The sequence below is a fragment of the Myotis daubentonii genome, chromosome 16, assembly GCF_963259705.1.
Source record: "Myotis daubentonii chromosome 16, mMyoDau2.1, whole genome shotgun sequence".
NCBI classification, from domain to species: Eukaryota; Metazoa; Chordata; class Mammalia; order Chiroptera; family Vespertilionidae; genus Myotis; species Myotis daubentonii.
In genome coordinates, this window is record NC_081855.1 from 13941681 (window position 1) to 13961112 (window position 19432).

The 19432-nt window shown below is 43.1% G+C and overlaps 1 protein-coding gene across 1 annotated transcript in view; it reads right to left on the reverse strand.

Annotated features, from left to right (window-relative positions):
* Nucleotides 1–19432, reverse strand: part of DNAH9 (dynein axonemal heavy chain 9) — a 343788-nt gene that overhangs the window by 235231 nt on the left and 89125 nt on the right. Inside the window, exons 21-26 of the mRNA XM_059668596.1 lie at nt 16763–16893; nt 15843–15969; nt 11900–12052; nt 10416–10541; nt 7928–8167; nt 7434–7594 (exon numbers count right to left, since the gene is read on the reverse strand). Of these exons, the coding sequence (XP_059524579.1) occupies nt 7434–7594; nt 7928–8167; nt 10416–10541; nt 11900–12052; nt 15843–15969; nt 16763–16893 (938 nt within the window). The remainder of the gene's footprint in view (nt 1–7433; nt 7595–7927; nt 8168–10415; nt 10542–11899; nt 12053–15842; nt 15970–16762; nt 16894–19432) is intronic.

Genomic DNA, 19432 nt, shown 5'->3' on the forward strand with positions numbered 1-19432 from the left:
TGCTATGTAAACAATTACCACACACTCAGGGGCTTAAAAATTCTAAATAATTTTAATAATTGAAAATGATGAGGTGGACCCAACAAAGTAAAATGTAAGAAAAGCGAATGCAGATTAGTCTCCCAGCACTTGCACATGTACAGAACCGGGGAGCTGTGGTTAGACGGTTCACGGGAAGGAGACCTCGGGCTTTTCACAGGTTTTAAGCTCAGTGTGAGAAACATCATTCGTAGGAGAACATCCTCAGCATCCGCCAAATCTGTCCCTATAACATTTTAACTTTACAATTTTGAAAATTGTCTGTCTTCAGCATAAATGCCCCCAATTTTAGAATCTATTCCTTATGCCCTACACCGGTTGGTAAATGTCTTTCTCAGAACATGACAAAAGAACTGAGAGCAATGAATGACATATGATCTCTGTTGCAAAAGAGATAACATACTTGGTAACGGAACTGGAGTAGTTATAGCTCTGCTTCATCTGATGTTTACGTCTCACATAAAATTAGAAATTCTAGAGGTGACAGGAAACTCAAGAGAAATCAAGAGTGAAATTCTTACAAGTATTAATACAGTGTAGGAGAACAGAAGACACATTTACAAAAATTAATTTTTACACAAGTGTAAAGAAAGTTAAAGCTATAATGAAATTAAGAGGAAACAGAAAAGCTAAACAAAAATAGTCAATGAAGATACATGATGTAGACCAAGCATGTCAAACTCGCGGCCCACGGGCCGCATGCCTTGTTTATTTGGCCCGTGTTAGCTTTCGAGTTTTACATGCTTGATGTAGACCTTTACTATAAAAAATCACCATTCGTGAAAAGTTACAAGCCTTAAATAGTATGGCTGCTAGATAAATTGACACACTGATGAAACAAAATAGCTATTTTGAGGTAGTTTCATAGACTCAGAACTTTGAATATGGTAGAGCAAACATCACAAAGCAAAAAGGAAAAGGGCTTATTACTCATTACTCATTACTTAAAAACAAACGAAAAAAAAATCAAACCATATGCTCCCTGAGATAGTTTCTGTGGGTTTTCCTTGCTCAGGATTCCACACTTTCGGAAGTCATCTCCACTACACCATGAATTCTGATGGGGCTGCCAATCAAAGTATTTCCCATCCTCCCAGGGGTAGGCACAAGTTTGGGCAAAATACTGATCTCACTGGTCATTAGAGATGAGCACATGATTGAAACAGAACCAATCAGAGTCCCTTCAAGGAATCTGATGTACAGTGCTGGGCAAGAGAGGGTCTGAATCCAAAGTCATCCACTATGGAAGACAGTGTGGAGTTTCCTCAAAAAGTTAAAAATGGAACTCCCATTTGACCCAGTGATCCCATTACTAGGAATATATCCCAAGAAATCAGAAACACCAATCAGAAAGGATATATGCACCCCTATGTTCATAGCAGCACAATTCACCATAGATAAGATCTGGAAACAGCCTAAGTGCCCATCAGCAGATGAATGGATTAGAAAACTATGGTACATCTACACGATGGAATACTATGCTGCTGTAAAAAAGAAGGAATTCTTACCATTTGCGACAGCATGGATGGAACTGGAGAACATTATGCTTAGTGAAATAAGCCAGTCAATGAAAGAAAAATACCACACGATCTCACTCATTTATGGATAATTAAGACCATTATAAACTGATGAGCAAAAATAGATACAGAGGCAGAGCAGCATCAAACAGACTATCAAACTACAGCGGGAAGGCCGGGGAGGGTTGGGGGGCAGGAGGGGGAGTAAGAGATCAACCAAAGGACTTGTATGCATGCATACGAGCATAACCAATGGACACAAGACACTGGGGGGCATGGGAGGCTAGGGGAGGGTCAAGGGGAGAAAAAAAGGAGACATATATAATACTCTTTGTAATACTTTAAGCAATAAAAACAATTTTAAAAAATCAATGGAAAAAACAAACAAAACAACAACAACAAAGTCATAAGGTGTAGGCATGGAGAACATCTTTCTAGCCATACAAAGAGAATCTGTGGGAGAGAGAAGTCAGTACTCAGAAGAAAGTGAAGCCATGATCGGAGAATGCAAACCCTATCAAGGCCGGGGAGATGGTTACACTACAGCAAGCTGGACTCATTTCCCAGGTAGGTGAGATAAAAGGCCACTTTCTGTTTAAGTTAGTTGAGCTTGACTTCTATCACTTGTTACTGTTTTTGTTTTGTTTTGTTGTTGTTTTAGATCCTCACCCAAGGATATGTTTTTTTAAATTGGTTTTGAGAAAGAGAGAGAGAGACATTGATTGGGTGCCTCCCACACATGCCTTGACCAGGGATAGAACCTGCAACCTAGGTATTTGCCCTGACCAGGAATAGAACCCAAATCCTTTTGGTGTATGGGATGATGCTCCATCCCACTGAACCACCTGGCCAAAATGTAACTAAAAATGTTTCAATGAAAATGCTCACTTTATTCAATTGACAAAAAGTTCACCAAAGAATTATACGAGGTTAAAGGAAAAAGTAAAATAAAAGAAACTATGATAAAATAAGGTGAATATTAAACTGATCTTAAAATGGGCTGGGGCTTTATAAGTATAAAAGTAAAAAAAATGGGCAATGACAGTAACAAATAATTCACATGAGAGGAAAATATAATAGCCAATAAATACATAAAAATGCTCAGGCCTGTGAGTAATTAAGATCACCCAACTTCAAATGAGACATAAGATTAATAATATTTTAACAATAATACTTAACGCTGTCAAGAATTCTGTGAGATGAACACTCTCATAAACTAGCAAGAGTGAGAGCAACATTTTTTTCAGGAATAATTTGAAAGTATGTGTCATCCAATTACCCTGCTTCTTGGAATCTTTCCTGGTGAATTAATGAGAAATGTAATAAAAATTCATGTAAAAGTGAGTTCAGACAGTCTTAATTTTAACAGTAAAAGCTTAGATATAACTTAAATATCCCATAATGTTAGATAAATTACGAGATACTTGTAAGTCGAAGGGAATGCAGCTATTAGAATGTTTTAGAAGACTATTTAGAGAATAAGCACACACTATAGAACTATATAAAAAGAGCGATCTATGACATTTTATACACAGCATTTGACTGCCATTTCATTTTTTCAAAGTCTACATGTAGAAGCAATATTAACAATGGTTACCCCGGGTGACTTGTTTTCTTTGTTTACAGATTACTAAGTTTTTCCATAAAAATCTCAGATAAAAAACTTTTTAAAAAAAGTGTATGACTTTTGCTAGTGCCCTTGCCCAGGAAATCACCTTCAAAGACTCTTGCAACAATGACATCTCACCTACTTGCAGTGGTTGCTGAGAAATGAAGAGGTGCTCAAAATTGGTAAGTGGTTGATTAAAACATTACTTAACACAGCCCAGGGCTGAAGGGGCGTTTGTGTGTGAAGGTGAGGGGGACAAAAGGGAGGACCATCCGAAGGTTAAGACGCAACTTACGAGAATCGCTTTTGTTCAGCCTGAAAAAGCATTTCCATTTAGTTCCACTTAGCATCGTGCCAGGGCCCTGCGACAGCACTGAGCCCACGTGCCTGCTTATACATTCCAGTCCCATCCAGGCGGTGGGAAATTCCAAAGAACAGGCATAGTCAGTGGGACGCGCTGTAATGCGGGTGTGCGTTTAATGAATGTGCAAAGGTTGCATGGATCAACTGTCCATTTGATTAATTCCTCTGGCAGGAGAGAATTAAATGTACTTAAGCTACACACCAGCAAAAGCTGGATGCTTTTTAAAATGTGATTTTCTGTGTTAAGGCCAATTTTTTTTTTCTGTGCAAAACCTTTCTTGAGATAATAATGGAAGTCATTGAGAAAATGGAATTTGCCATGTAAATATTCACAACATCCTACTTTGTCAGAAAAGCGTCTAATGTGCAAAACAAGGTCAAGGTCTATATGGTACGCACCATTGTTTGCAGCAAATCTTCCTTTCAAGTTCTTATTTGCATTATTTCATAGAAGAGGTGATAATTTCCTGCTTTAGAAACAATTCATTGCCAAAGCCCTCGCCTTTCCCTCTACAAGGCATTTAGCATTAGAGTTCTAGAGACTCCTAAGTCCAAAAGAGGTAATTATCTTCTTCAACTCGTTGGCAGGCATGAAGCTCCCGGGAAAAGAAAGTCTTGTACTTTTTATCACTTGGAGCGATAATGTCTGATATGTCAATGGAGGGGAAGGCAATATTCTGAATGGTATGGTGAAGCGGGGCACACCTGAAAGTCTCAGCAATCATTTCACTGCATCCAGATCAGGAGTATTCCATGCGTGCCTACTATGTGCCAGGCATGGTGCTGGGTCCTGGGTGTGGAGCAGTGAGCAAATCAACATCAATGTCATCACAGACAGATTCTGATTAAATTGCTCAGATAGAGGAGAGCTTCATTGTTCTGTTCCAAGTGATGTTCTATTAGATCATGATTCAGGCCAGGCAAATATATCAAAATAATACTGTCACAGAGCATTCTGTATCGGATTTCCTCCTTGTTTAGGGGAGGTGTCTTGCTGAGAGTCGCTAGAAAGTCAAAGGAACATGAGAGGGGCCACTCCGAGTGAAGATGCAGGTGAGAAAGCTTCTCCTTTAACCCTCAACGGATGCAGCCCACATCAAACCTTGAAGATGCCAACCTCCCCTCCCCACGCTGCTACTGCTTTTGCCATCCCTGCTGCAGAGAAATCTGCATCTCCCTCTGAACAGACGGTGTCTGCCTTGTAGCCTAAGTTGGGGCAGGGAGGAGGGTGGTCCCCAGCTAAGAGCAGAAGACAGAAATATCACTTCTCGTATGACCTCATTGCCCTGTGTCCTTCAGCAGCAGAGACGCAGACAGACTCCTGTGCCTCCTCTGAGTCAACCTCCCCTTCCGGATTCTGCCCATTCTTATACTTCAACATTCAGCCACCATTCGTTTATCTGAGTGGTATTTATTCAGCATCTACTGGGTGCTGGTGACATAGCAACAAACAAAACACAGAGGTTCCTGATCACAGAGCTCACATTCCAAAAGGGAATGCAGCCAGCAAGCAAGTGAGCAAGGTCATTTCAGAACGTGGGCAAGGTCAGGAAGAAGACAAGCAGAGTGAGCCATCAGGGTCATTGCTGTGTGTGTGTGTGTGTGTGTGTGTGTGTGTGTGTGTACACGTGTGTGCGCAGAGAGAGAGTGTCTGTTAGAAAGAGTCTCCTCAGAACTGAGAGTAGAACTAAAGGGTGAGAAGGTGACAGTGGAAGAGAAGGACATTCCAGGCAGAGGGGACTCCTCATGCAAAAGGCTCTAAGTTGGAATGAACTTAAAGGGATCAAGGAACAGGCAGGTTAGCACCAGGCCTCAGGGTGGTTGGTAGGAATTACTAGGTCCCATGAGGAACTCAGGTTTTAGTCCAAGTGCAGTGGGGAGTGATGAGAGTGGTGTGACTTCTACAGGGGTCCCGAGGATGGAGGAAGTGGGGATTGGTCTAGGTGGGATTCTGGATGGAAGGTCTTTCCAGAATAGCAGGGAAAATGAACTACAAAGTGAAAAGCATGGGGGTGGGAGAGAAACCATGAGATCTTACTTTGTGGATGATGTTTGGATTTTCAACTCCTCTGCATTTCCCACATCCTATTCCAGGAGCACAGTGATTGCAATTTAACTAAACATTGTTTGGAAGTATATTTGAGAATTTAACCAGGGTACATGCAATAACACTGAAAATAGGCAGAGCGAAAATTAAGTAAAAGATGACACAGATTCTATTTGGCCATTTTATCCTTCAAAATTTTCGATGGAGAAGAAGAGATTCAATGTTTGATGGAATTATAAGGGGAAAGGGCACTAGCTCTTAGAATTTGCAGAAATCTTGGCAGAATTAAAATATTATTTCTCATAGGGACCATGACCTTATTCCCCTGTCCTTTCTCTCCTTTGCCCATGTTCTGCTGTCAAATAAATCTTCATAAAATACAGTTTTCATCATTTTATTCCTCTGATGAAAATTTTTCAACAGTTTATCAGTACTTACTGAATAAAAATGTCTTCTTCTTCTTAATTTATAGTCTGACTTTTACCCGTTTTCCCAGCCTCATGAACAACTACCTCTCCAAAATTCAAGAATCGACTTCCAGGAGCATGTCTGGAGTTTCCCCATTTCCATGACTCTGCCCACAGAATTTCATTTCCTAGAATTCTTTTTTAAAAAATATATTTTATTGATTTTTTACAGAGAGGAAGGGAGAGGGATAGAGAGTTAGAAACATCGATGAGAGAGAAACATCTATTAGCTGCCTCCTGCACACCTCCTACTGGGGATATGCCCGCAACCAAGGTACATGCCCTTGACCGGAATCAAACCTGGGACCTTTCAGTCCGCAGGCTGATGCTCTATCCACTGAGCCAAACCAGTTAGGGCATCATTTTCTAGAATTCTTATTAGTAGTTCTTTAACTTTTGGGGATCCCAGACCACTTGAACCATTATTGAATATTACAGATTCTCTCATTAGAAAAAATGACACCAGCACAGATTTCTGTACAATTTCATGATACCGTAACAGCCATTCTACAACCCACTGAAACCCTATTGGAATCCTACACATCCTTCAGGGGTAGGTCAGACCAGATAAGATCTCTTCCCTGAAGTGTTACCAGTCCTCCTCTTCCCACAGTGGGTGGGACCCCCGCCTGTGTTAGGAGGGCTTACACTGCTAAGTCCCTTGCTTGGAAATCTGTAGCATACAGCTTTGAGCCCTCCTTGGTACTATGGCCTTACACGTTTTCCCCTTGTGCTATTTAAATTATTATCTACATATGTCCTATTTCCCTCACTGGAATTGGAGTTTAAGGGCAAGAAATGTTTTAGTCATTCCCAGTGACTAGCTCACTGTCTGGCGTGAATTCATAAATGAATTAATATAAATGACAGAGAATACAGTTCCCTAAAAAATCTTAAGATCCTAACAGTAGGAACTACCTTGCTTTCATCTTTGTATTCCCAGAGTGAGAGGTGCTGAATAAATGTGCGGATTGATTGATAAGAAAATAATCATAGGGATCATTTACTGAGCATTTACACACACTAAGCTTCTTACAAGCATTGATGTCTTTTATCTTTACAAAACCCGTGAGGTGTGAGTTACTACCTCCATTTCACAGATGAGGAAACCAAAAATGAGATCAAGTTTCTCATGGTCACACAGCTGGCATGGGTTAGAGCTGGTGTTAGAATGCAGGTGTATATGACTGCCCAGTAATTCCTCAAAAAGTCATGTCTCATTGGTTTGCTTTGTGGTTTGTTCTTTTGGTTTTACTTTACATCTGTTGTGTTCATCAAGCCCTCCCCCTAGAACTCTGTGAACCCGAGTGACAGCAGCCTTGATTCTGGATGGCCACTGGATGCATGAGCCAGAGAGCAGGTTTCTGTCAGTGGCTGATGCCAGCACTCACCTGTCTGTCAAAGGTGTGATCACAAGGCGAGGTGTATTTCCCAGGTACTCATAGGAATATAGAAACTGGGCATCACAGATGTTGGCAAAGCAGTGTTTGGCCTCATCATCCCAACGATGCCGCAGCTGGGACAGCCAGAGAAAGGCCTGGGCACTGTCCACCTAAAGGCAGAGTGGCAGAGCAGCTGGGTGAATCAGTGCCCAGCAGGTAGCAGGTGGCCCTTAGCCACAGGACACACAGGCTCTGGATGACTTGGGTGTTGTCTTCTAGTTAAGAGCACAGCACACTGAGCCTGCCACAGCTCAGAAGGCATGAGCTGCTCTGATTACCTGTTTCTATGGGGGTTTTGAAGGCCGGAGCAGACACCCTGATCCGTTCCCAGCTCTATGGCCAGTGCAGTCTGGCCCCCATGCTTTGCCTGTATGTGAGCCTCTTCCTAACTCCAATATTCGTGTTCCCACAGAGAGGGGGTCTCCTGCGTGTTTGGTACTCACCTTCTGAGCAATCATCTTGGCCACCACGTCCCGGGCATGCACATCTATGGTGCATATGGTCATGACCTTCTGTCGGTCCCCCTTGGAGAGCTGGCCAATCAGCATGGTGATGAGGGCTTTGAGCTGGGCCACTTGCTTCTTGTAATAGTCTTTCATGGCACTCTCATAGCCTTCCTCCAGCCTGGCAAATGCCATGCCCACCTCTGTGGTCCACCAGATCTGGGTGCAGGTCAGGGCCACCTGTGGCAACAAGAGGTACTCAGCAAAGCCATTAACCAGGCCTGTCTCCAAAACCAGTCCACTCATCACACCAAGGGACTCAGAATGTGACTGTGTGAGTGGCATAGCCCCTTCCCACTCTCTCTGCCAGCATGGATTAAGTGAGCCATGCCTGTGAATCCTTGGTGATGTGAAGTGATTGCAACGTAGTGGGGCAAGTACTTTCTGCTCTTAAAAAGTATACCATTTGGTTAAGAACAACCAAAGACTTACTCTAGTCATTCTCAGTGGCTTTCAGAAATCACTCTACTGATCATTCAGTTTTGCAGCATCCATCCTGTGCTTGGGAGAATAACAATATGTTGATTGAAATCTCAAACACACTCAGTCTTTCCTGAATCCTCTTGGGGTCCGAGTATTTCAGTTTAGTGAGCCATTGCTGATCACTTGTGGTGTATCTTGCTTATATGTAATACTTTCACTACATTTTTTATTTCTTAAAGCTTATAGTGTTGAAAGCCTACTCTTGAAGGTCAAGGTGAATTATACCAAAATTCAATGTGATAACATGATTTGCATTTTTCAGAAATTCAAAATAAATAAATGGGAAAAGGAATTCAAATGAACATTTCTTCTGTTTATTGGGAAAACTGATATGAAAAACAATGATTTTGATTCTTCATGGTGGAGAAGTTAGATACACTGATCACCTGTAGGATCATTTGCTTTGGGAGACATGGTTGGAAGATATGTTACAATAGCAGCAGGCAGCAAGCTTCCCTGCCTCCAAATTCTGATTCAGGTAAACAAAGAATCCTGATGGGAGTCACCCACTTTGTGAAACAGAGATTCCTGCTGCAGTAAAGGCACCACTCCCTAGTTTATCTGCTTTGCCTTTGGATTTGGACATTGGGTCTTGTTACAGGAGTTCCTCCTGCATTGGCATCTTGTTGGTATGGTTTGAATGTGATGCAGCAACTGTACTGTTAAAAATACCTCTTCCCTCATGCAGTACCAACCTATGTCCCTTCTCTTCTCACTGTCACAATTGCTGCCAACATTTCCCCACCCTTTTCTCACTTCTCAGCCCCCTGCACTCCACTGAAATGGCCTCCCCAAGTTCACAGACATTCCTCAGCCTCTTTATTTTGCTTGGTCTCTTAGGAGTACATGACATAATTGACCTCTGGCCTGCTATCAAGTTTCTTTTTTGGTTTCCATAGGTGCTATTCCCTGGTTTTTCTTCTACCTAAAAAGGTACCATTTCTCATTCTGCTTTACTGGCTCCTCCCTGCCTACCCAGCCTCTGAGTGATGCTCATCGGTTTGTTCTATATTCTCATTTCAATCTACATATCTTCCAAGAGCAACCTCACCTACTCCTATGACTGCAATTACCAGCAAATACTTACAATCCCAAATATACCAACACTAGTATTATGCTACCAATAGGGGAAAGGAGGAGGGGTAGACTGCAGCCAGAGTCATTAAAAAAATTCTCATTAGTTTTCCCTGTTATTATCCTCCTGAGAACCAACCCACTAAAGGATTCAGACATGACTTAGAATCAAGTCAGACTCCGTAACATGGCCTATAAGAACTAGTTTCGTTTCCTCTCCAGAATTATTCTGCTGCCTTTTGTTCCCGCCACTGCTTACTCTTGCTTCAACCACACCCAGTTCCTCCAAATTCCTTAGATACACTATGCTCCCCTTGCTGCTGAGACCTTACACAGGCTTTCCCTCATGCTTGGCTGCTCTTCCCCTCCATCATTACCTCATAAACTCCTATTTCAAACCTCGGCTTGAACAGCATATTCTCAGGGAGGTGGTCCCCAGGCCCCACTGGCCCTATGCCCCTTAGTTCCCCGAGCCCCTTTGGTCACCACTCCAGGCTCATCTGTAAGAAACGCAGTCTGTGAACTCCAGCAGGGCAGGTTCAGGGTCCTGGTCCCTTCTGGTGTCTCCCGGACTCAGCAGTGAGCTTGGCACAAAGCGGTCTGGGTCAACCAGTCGACCTGTTTACATTTTCTCCCTACTGCAGCCAGTGAGGGCAAAAACAACAACCTTTCCTTTCCCCAGGTTTTGGATTAATTAGGTCACGGCTGACAATTCTCTTACTCCCTTTTGCTGACACCTCACAGACCAGCTTCTCCTGACTGTGAAGCCAATAGTGAGTCTGATGTCTGGTCACCCCTGAAGGCTGACCAAGGTCCCTGGGAAAGAGAGCCCAGTGGAGCCGGGGCCCATGAAGGTCTGGTTAGGATGTACCTGAGCTGGATAGTCAAAGAGCCACTGCTCCCTGGGCTTTTCCTCATAGGCAGTCACACCATCGGTCATCTCATGCCTCACGGTGGCCTTCATGTGAACAAGCACGTGGTTCAACCATGTTTCCACCTGAAAGAAGACCTCTGGCTTAGCCCCCGGTTTCTGAGAAGATATGATGAGTAATACACGTGTCTTTCCTCTTAGCCTGAGGGAGTGAAGACAGTGCAGCCAAGCCCTGAGGACAACTCCAATGGCTGCCACAGGCACAGGAGATGACGGCTCATTTGTTTAACCCAGGTTATAGGTGAGCACCAGGCTCAACTAACTGCGGGGGATGTTCCCACTGAACACACAGGACAGAGTGGCAGGCTAAGGGGATTTGTTGGGGGGCGGACTGCCATCCAGGGTTCATAAAGGAAATCTGGGTTGAGGTAGGTGTAAATAAGTCAGTGGATTCTCATGACTATGCCCATGAAAATGGAGATGTGAACCGGGGTTATATTTTTCAAACTAAATGCTTTCTCAGTCTACAAAAAGGGTACATTCTGAACCAAACCCTAGGGTTCCTCTCATAAAGCAGTCTGATTATTTTCAGTATTGGAATTGCTTTCCAAGACACATGTGGATGAAGGTGAAACTCTACAAAAGATATTTTCTCCAGCTGTTACTGTACTTGGGTATTTCAGGGTAATGAATGAAGAGGGCTTATATCTAGTGGTAATGGTGAGGGATGGTAAAGAGGTTGAAGCAGAAACTGTCCCATGCTTTTTGTTTCTTTCTTAAAAAATGTTGTTATTGATTTTTTTAGAGAATAAAAGGGGGAGGGAGAGAGAGACAGAAACATCTATGAGAAACACCTGTCAGCTGCCTCCTGCTCACCCCTACTAGGGATCAAGCCTGGATTCCTGGCATATGCTCTGACCAGGAATCAAGGTGACCTCTTGGTGCATGGGATGAAGCTCAATCCACTGAGCAACACTGGCTGGGCTATGTTTCTTGAATTATAAACAGATCTGGAGTCAGAGTTCTTGGCTCTGCAGGAGGGAATGACTCTGGGGTGCATTTGAACAGAGAAGTGACATCTCAGGAAAATGGTTGATTTTAAGGGGTGTTTTCTCCTGGGGCAGATGTCCGTGTTCCTGGTTCCCTGTGGGGTGCTCCAGGGGATGTCACGTCAAAGTCTCCGGTACTGCTAACCATTGTAAACCTTTTCTCGTCAACTCAGGGAGCTGTTTACGTGCATTTCCTTCCTCTCTGCACAGGTCTTTGGTTAAGGCAGATACATGAACACTGACACACGTCCTCCCCAGAGAGAGGAAAGCAGGCATGAGAGGCTGCTCCAGGGTTGGATCAAGTCAACGGAAGTGGAAGCTGTGGGTTCAATGGGACACAGAAAGCAACTCTGGCCTAAGGTCAAAGGCCATGCCGAAGGTCAGTGCTGACTGTATCTGAAGGCGGATACTTGAGAGAAAGGACTTTCACAGCACCTGCCCACTGCAACTGCAGGGCTCGCTGAAGGCCACGTACTCCTCCTCCTTGCTGTACATGCCGAGACTTATCTTGGTTGGCTGCTCACTGGCGTCCAGCTGGAACTGCATCCTGGCCATATTGTCAAAGAGTTTGGAAAGGTGGCGTTGAACCTATGAGGGAAAACCATGGCAACGGATTGGAGAAGGTGTTGTTTAGAGGTCCAGCATGTGACAGCTATTAGAGGGCTGGGTACCAAATACTTAGAAGAAGCTTGTGGGAATGATGGCGATGTGACAATGGCAACCAACTAAATGAGACGTGGCCAAAGTAAGATAATACTAGTGGGAATTATGTATTAGCTACAAACCAATGAAGCCACCAAAGTTTGATTAAGTTCTACATGATCTACTATTGATTGGAGAAAAAATGGTTACTTCATAGACCCTCTTCCTAAGAAAATACTACTGTGGGGCAGGAGATCAGCCCAGTGTAGCCTGCAGAAGAATGCTAACACCCCAGAATCTGGAGTCTGTGGAAGAAGTCACCCAGTTGTTGGAAGTGCTTTGGTGAGGCAGACAAACATCTGGAGGGTCCAAAGCCAGGGCAGGCATGCTCACCCCCAGCAGAAAGCCTGGCTGTGCTGGGTGTCTCATGATACAGAGGTCCTTCACCAGGGAGCCCCAGGCAGGCTCTCTAGAAGGAATGCTAGACAGAGCCACACTGTGGTCCAGGGGTGAGGGAAACAGCAGGCTCCAGAAGGACCAACAAGCAGAAAAATGTTCTCTGAAGGAGGATTGTGAAGGATAAGGCCCTTCAGGCTGCAGGAACCCCGAGTGTAGTTTTACACTTACAGTAACCAGCTCTCTAGCTTATGAGATGAGATGAAAATGTTTGTGTATTTGTGGGCTGTGAAGGTGTTCAAGATCATGGTGACTTGGGACAAAGATCTTCATGGGATGACCCTTTGCTTAAATTTAAGAATAAATAACATTAAACAAACAACATAGGAACATAGACGTATCCTGCAACTTAAAAGAAGGAGAAAATAGGACTCAAAATATAGAGTAAGGATGTGTGTGTGTGTAGCTTTAATGAAGGAAACAGAAGTCATTATGAAAAAGGTCACCTTGCATTGTTTTCAATTAAATGAAAGAAACAAGAGCTCTATAAAATGAGGTGAAAGGTCAGATGAGATGCTAGAGGTAGAAAAATAAAGGAAACCCACAAATGACACAGCACAGTTTGTAACAATGTCAGCAATATTAAAGGACTAAGACAAGCAAATTAAACAGGTGGGTAAACTTGAAAAATTACTGCAGAATGCCAAGGAAGAGGACTAAGAGATAAAAATATGTATGAAAATATATGCTCTATGAAAATATATATGAATATATAAAGGTAATGCATAGAGCACAGAGAAAACAGAATCTCAACTTACGGAAAGGAAAATTTTTTAAGAGAATGAAAGCCTTGGTTTTCAGGTAGGAAAAAGCTTCTCATTATGTGTTGGAAAAATTAATAAAATAAAGCAAGTATTTAAACAGACACAAATTTTCTAAAATTAAAATGTAATTTAAGTTTTTATCTCAGAGATCCAGAGAGAAAGAAATCAGGCTATCTAGAAAGGTTAAGAAAATGGCAGGCAGGCAGGCTCAGATGACTTCCCTAAGCAGAAACAGCAGAGCTAAGTCTGCAGGAATGTGAGGGAAATTTGCTGTGGCTCATGAATTCCAAACCCAATCACTGAATCACTCACATGTGAAAACTAAAGAGAGTTACAGACGTAGAAGGAATTGGGAAGTACTTTGTCATGTTTTATCTCTTGGGGTGGGAGGTGTGGGGCACCACTTAGAGATTTACTCAAACCACGAGATAAATAAATAAAAATAAAGAATAAAGAATGAGTATATCATGTGCAGACGTTTAAAAGGTCTGGCAACGATCTCTGACCTCCTCCTATACATAGAATTAATGAACATGTAGTTACAAAACAGAATGTTAGCGTGATAAATATTTCAGCTCCACTGTGCCTGCGCTGCTTTGAAAATATTTTAATCTATAGGGGAAAAAAGAAGGGATATAACTATTAGGATTAATCTCTCTTTAGCACTTTCTCCTTAACCAAAACATAATTTCACTAAGTTAGAAAGTTAGTGACAAGCACGGAAAGCTTAGGCATGGGTGCCATCTTTTAGCTGTTGGAGAAGCCGGTGGTGATGGGAAAAGATCCAGCTGCTATGAGGGAACATGTGGCAAATCTACCAGGATCACATGCCATTTACCGTTTGACCCCGCAGTCTTATTTCTAGGAATTTACTGGAAGGTAAACCTCCAATAATACAAGGCTCAAAGTTTTTTTAATGCTGCATTATTTGTCATTGCAAAATATTATCAACAACTTATGGCTAGACTACATTGTATTAGTCCATGGAGTATGATGCAGATGTAAAAATAAAGAGGGAGATATCTTTGAATTGATATGGAGTGATCTCCAGGATATATATAACTAAGTAAAAAAACCCAAAAAACTTGCTACCTTTTGTGTAAGAAAGAAATGGGAAGAAGAAAATGTACAAATGTAAATGTCCACCTGCTTATCTTTACAAATATAGACATGGGAAAGGCAAACCAACACTAATGGAATTGGCTCCCAAAGAGGGAAGGAGGTGGTGATGCATGGAGGGAATAGGGAAATGAGGGACACCTCACATCTTTGTGTATAGTTTGACTTTCAGAATTCTACATATTCAAACAAGCAAATAAATGAGGTGGAAAACCTTGAAACTGAAAGTAAAGAGAGCCCAGCTATACTTCGAATGAGTAACAAAATCACACTGAAGGAGAAAGAGAACTCATCCAAGTGACTTCTAAATAAAGTCTTTGACTGTGTCTCCTCAGTCTCAAGAAAAATAAGAGAACTAAAAACATCTTTTTGGGGAAGAGGGAGGAAAGTGCATGGAGCATGCAGTAGAGACAGTATCCCTCCCTCCCATCATTCACTGTGAGACTCAGCCTCCGTCATAGATAGCAGTGGCCCTCAGCGTGTGGTCCCTAGACCGGCAGCTTCACTTGGGAAATCCTTGGAACTGCAAATTCATACCTATTGAATCAGACCCTCTAGGACAGGCCTAGGAGTCTGTATTTTAACAAGCCTCCCAGCTGATTCTGAACCCGCTCAAGTTTGAAAACCACTGACAATAGCTCCGAATATCAACAATGCTTCAGTTAGTTACTTTAATATTTAAAAAATCTTGTAACACAGTAGGCTTCTTCTATTTTACAGATGAGAAATGTTTGTTTCAAAGAAGCAATATGCAGTGACTGTATGGCTAATAAGGGGCCAGAACAGGTGGTGGGACCCGAAATTTGGGCTTCTCATACGCACTCTTTCAACTAAACCACCCGATGTCAAGTTAACACAGCTTCCATCTCATCTCCCCACGGAGAGTTTTAGCTTCAGCTTTTTAAAATGTTTTTATTGATTTCAGAGAGAGGAAGGGAGAGGGAGAGATAGAGAGAGATAGAGATAGAGCTAGAGAGATAGAGAGAGAGTGAGAGGATGAGAGAGAATCATCAACTGGCTGCCTCCAGCATGCCTCCTACCAGGGATCAAGCCCACAACCCAGGCATGTGCCCTGGCTGGGAAGTGAACCATGACCTCCTCGTTCATGGGTCTACACTCAACTACTGAGCCGCACCTGCCAGGCTGAGCTACGGCTTGTGACTGCTGTTGAGTGGATCTCTCTCCAGAGGCCTCATTTTGCCATCTTCAAAGCGTCTCCAACTCCACCGCGGGGAGAAAGAGCCATTGGTGAGTGGAGGGCGTCCTGAGAAGCAGTGATGCTTGGGAATGAGGAAGCTCTGAAGTTAGGAAGGGAGGAGGCATATGGGGAACCCGAAACGCCCCTGCTGGGGCTCCTCAGTCCTTCTGGGGGTTCTACCAGCATTCCCTTGGCTTACCTGCTGCGGGGCTGTGCCGTTGGAAAGGATATCTAACAGATCAGAAGAGGAGAGGAAGTAAAACCTGGGGAAGGCCAGCCTTTTGGTGTCCAGGTACTCCGCCAGGGCCTTCTCACACAGGTACAACCTATGAGCAAACAGAACTTCCTAACTCAGTCTGCCTAGACCCGTGGTCGGCAAACCATGGCTGGCAAGCCACATGCGGCTCTTTGGCCCCTTGAGTGTGGCTCTTCCACAAAATACCATGTGCGAGCGCACACGTACAATGCGATTGAAACTTTGTGGCCCATGTGCAGAAGTTGGTATTTTGTAGAAGAGCCGATATTTTGTGGAAGAGCCACACTCAAGGGGCCAAAGAGCCACGTGTGGCTCGCGAGCCACAGTTTGCCGAACCGCAGTTTGCTGACCACTGACTAGACCAGCCGTGGGCAAACTATGGCCCACGGGCCGGATCCGGCCTGTTTGAAATGAATAAAACTAAAAAAAAAAAAAAAAGACCGTACCCTTTTATGTAATGATGTTTACTTTGAATTTATATTAGTTCACACAAACACTCCATCCATGCTTTTGTTCCGGCCCTCCGGTCCAGTTTAAGAACCCATTGTGGCCCTCGAGTCAAAAAGTTTGCCCACCCCTGGACTAGACCCATAGGTCATAGGCATTGCCTCCACGCAGAAACATGCAACACATAGAACACATGTGGAGATCAGCAGGGGCAGTTGCCGACGCCACACTGATCCATTTCCATCAGGATAAACACCTCTCGTTCCACCCCGTATTACCCACTGTGCAAGCAAACCAAGGCACACACACAGACACACGCTCGCTCCCTTGGGCGGGTAAATGAAGTGAGGACCTCAGGGACAGAGGGGAGGACCGGCCTCCTCCGTCCTCACCGAGGGGCAGCAAGCAGCCTTCACCTGCTCTGAATGTCCTCCAGCCTCTCGTAAAGCCCTGGCTTGGTGGTGGCTTCCACTACATTTGGAGTTTTCTGAGCATCATAAGCGAGCTCTTTAAAGTCCATGTCGATGCCCTCAAATCTTTCCGAATCCTGCAAATAAAAACAGGGAGACAATGAACTCCCACTCCCCTCCATGCTAAGAAGCCCCCTTACGTAGCGAGTCAGAACGAAAACCTGTTCCTAGGCTGTCCTAAGACTCCAAGAAGGCAATACCTTTAGCTTAAGCCTGGAGCTCACAAACATTTTGGTCTTAATATTCTCTTACACTGTAAAACAATTGTTGGAGTACAAAGAGTTGAACCTCTTTGTAAGTAGACAATTATATCCATCAATATATCCTCTACATTAGAAGCTATAAAAATTTCGAAGTTGAAAAATTTTAAAAATGTGTTAATTCATTTAAAAAGTAACAATATTAATCTTACTAGTTAACATAATAACATGTATTTGTCTAAAATAATATTTGCCAGCCAAGCTGGTGTGGCTCAGTGGTTGAGCATCAATGCATGAACCAAGAGGTCCCCAGTTCAATTCCCAGACAGGGCACATGCCCAGGTTGTGGGTTCGATCCCCAGGGGCTAGGGGGGCATGCAGGAGGCAGCCAATCAATATCTCTCTCTCATTGATGTTTCTATCTCTCTCTCCCTCTCCCTTCCTCTCTGAAATCAATAAAAACATATTAAAAAATAAAATAATATTTTCCAAACAAAATAACTCAGAGAAAGAAGTAGCATTGTTTTACTTCTTCAAATCTCTTTTGTGTCAGGTCTAACTCAGAAGACGGCCAGACTCTCCTGTCTGCTCCTGTATTCGGTCTGTTGTGACAGCTCATGTCACACGGCTCCTGGAAAGCCCCCTGCCCGCTCATGGAGGAATGAGCATAAAAACCCAATAAATACACTTTAGCTTGTTATTAAGGTAGGTTTGACCTTGAGGATCTCCTGAAAAGGTCTCAGCGACCCCTCAGGGGCCACTGAACCACCCTTTGAGAGCTGCTGGCATTAAACAATAATTCCTAAGTCAGGTAGATAGTGAACCCAATAGTTTTTTCTGGGTCCATGCAGAAGTTTTGTACTATAACCAAGGTAAGTTTTTCCTCAGCAAATGTAATGTCAAAATTAAATAGATACCATTGTTTCACCCAAACACCCACACCCTCACAGGGTTGCTGATATGACTGAGACAATAATATATGATATGCAAAGCAATTTATCCCAATACCTGGCACCTGCTTACAGCTGTTGGTATTATTATTGCATACAAACAACCATAATGGTGTATACGATGTGTACTATTTCAATTAACTTCCTGCAGTAGGCATCAGTATTAGTCCCAATTGGCATGTGAGGAAACTAGGGAAGAGAGAGGCTAAGTAACTTGCCCAGGCCCTGCAAGTGGGAGCGTGAGGACTTGAGCCCACCCTGGTGGCCTGTCCGCTCCAGACCTCTGCATCCACACCTCTCTCCGAAGAAGGTTTACCAACCAGAGGGCAGGGTTGAGTAAATCATGATTCCTCAATGAGATATTTCACTCCAATTAAAGATGCCAAAGTATCAAGGGTACAGATGTATTGGAAATATCCAGCATAAATGTTTGAATAAAAAGAGCTGGATAAAAAGTATAGTTATGCCAAGAACAATTATGTAAAACTATGTACATACATGAACAAAAGTTGGGAAATATTCATAATTGAATGTAATTAGCTACTAGTCAGAGTGTAAGATTATGACTGATTTTGTTGTTTTGAAATTGCCTCTGTTGTTGCATTGCTAATACAAAGAAAATGAATGTATATTTACATATTTTAACACCAACCTGTGTTGAGAAGTTAATGATGCTAATTCTTTATTATGTGTAATTGCAAGTTCTTCAATGCTCCCTATAAAGTCTACACAAGTCTCCACCTGTGTCCTTACCTTCTAATGAGACCTGCTCCTCCTCCATCATGGGCATTGGAGGGAAAAAGTCTGGCTTGCTCAGTTTGGCTGAATTACAATGGCTCTAACAGAACTGTTACTTCTCTGTTGCCTTTCATTCCAAATGTACAACCTTTAATCTGCATTATTACATTGCACATGCTTTTGTGGGATGAGTTGGAAACATATAACGTTTTAATGAAATGTGCTTTAACTTTCAAGCAAGACCTGAACTACATGTTACATTTTGGAATCAAACTGATTTGTAAGCAAAGAACTTTCTGTGCTGAAGAGATAGAGAAAAAGGCCATAAAAAAACACACACGTCGTAAATGAATTAGAGCCCACTGAGAGGGGGGCGGGATAATGGCACAATAATTAGGACAAGAGGCAATCAACCTTAGGGAAGGGAGAAATGAGAACACATGTTTTAGAGAAATTCATCGCTCACTATTTAGCTGAAGACAGGTATTTAGCATCTGGCGCAGACATGGGGTTTGCAGAATGGCTCACTGCTGAGAAGTAGCTGGAGTTTGCCAGCAAAGCAAGTCCCCTGCTAGTCTAGACCGGCATTGTAATGACCTGCGGAGCGACCCATGAGCAGCTCATCCCAGACGGCAGAACTAATATTTCTCCCCTTTCTTGTATTTACTTTTTAAAAACCAAGTTCTCCTCTCTTTCCCCACCTGTCTATGAAACAAACTGATACCGTG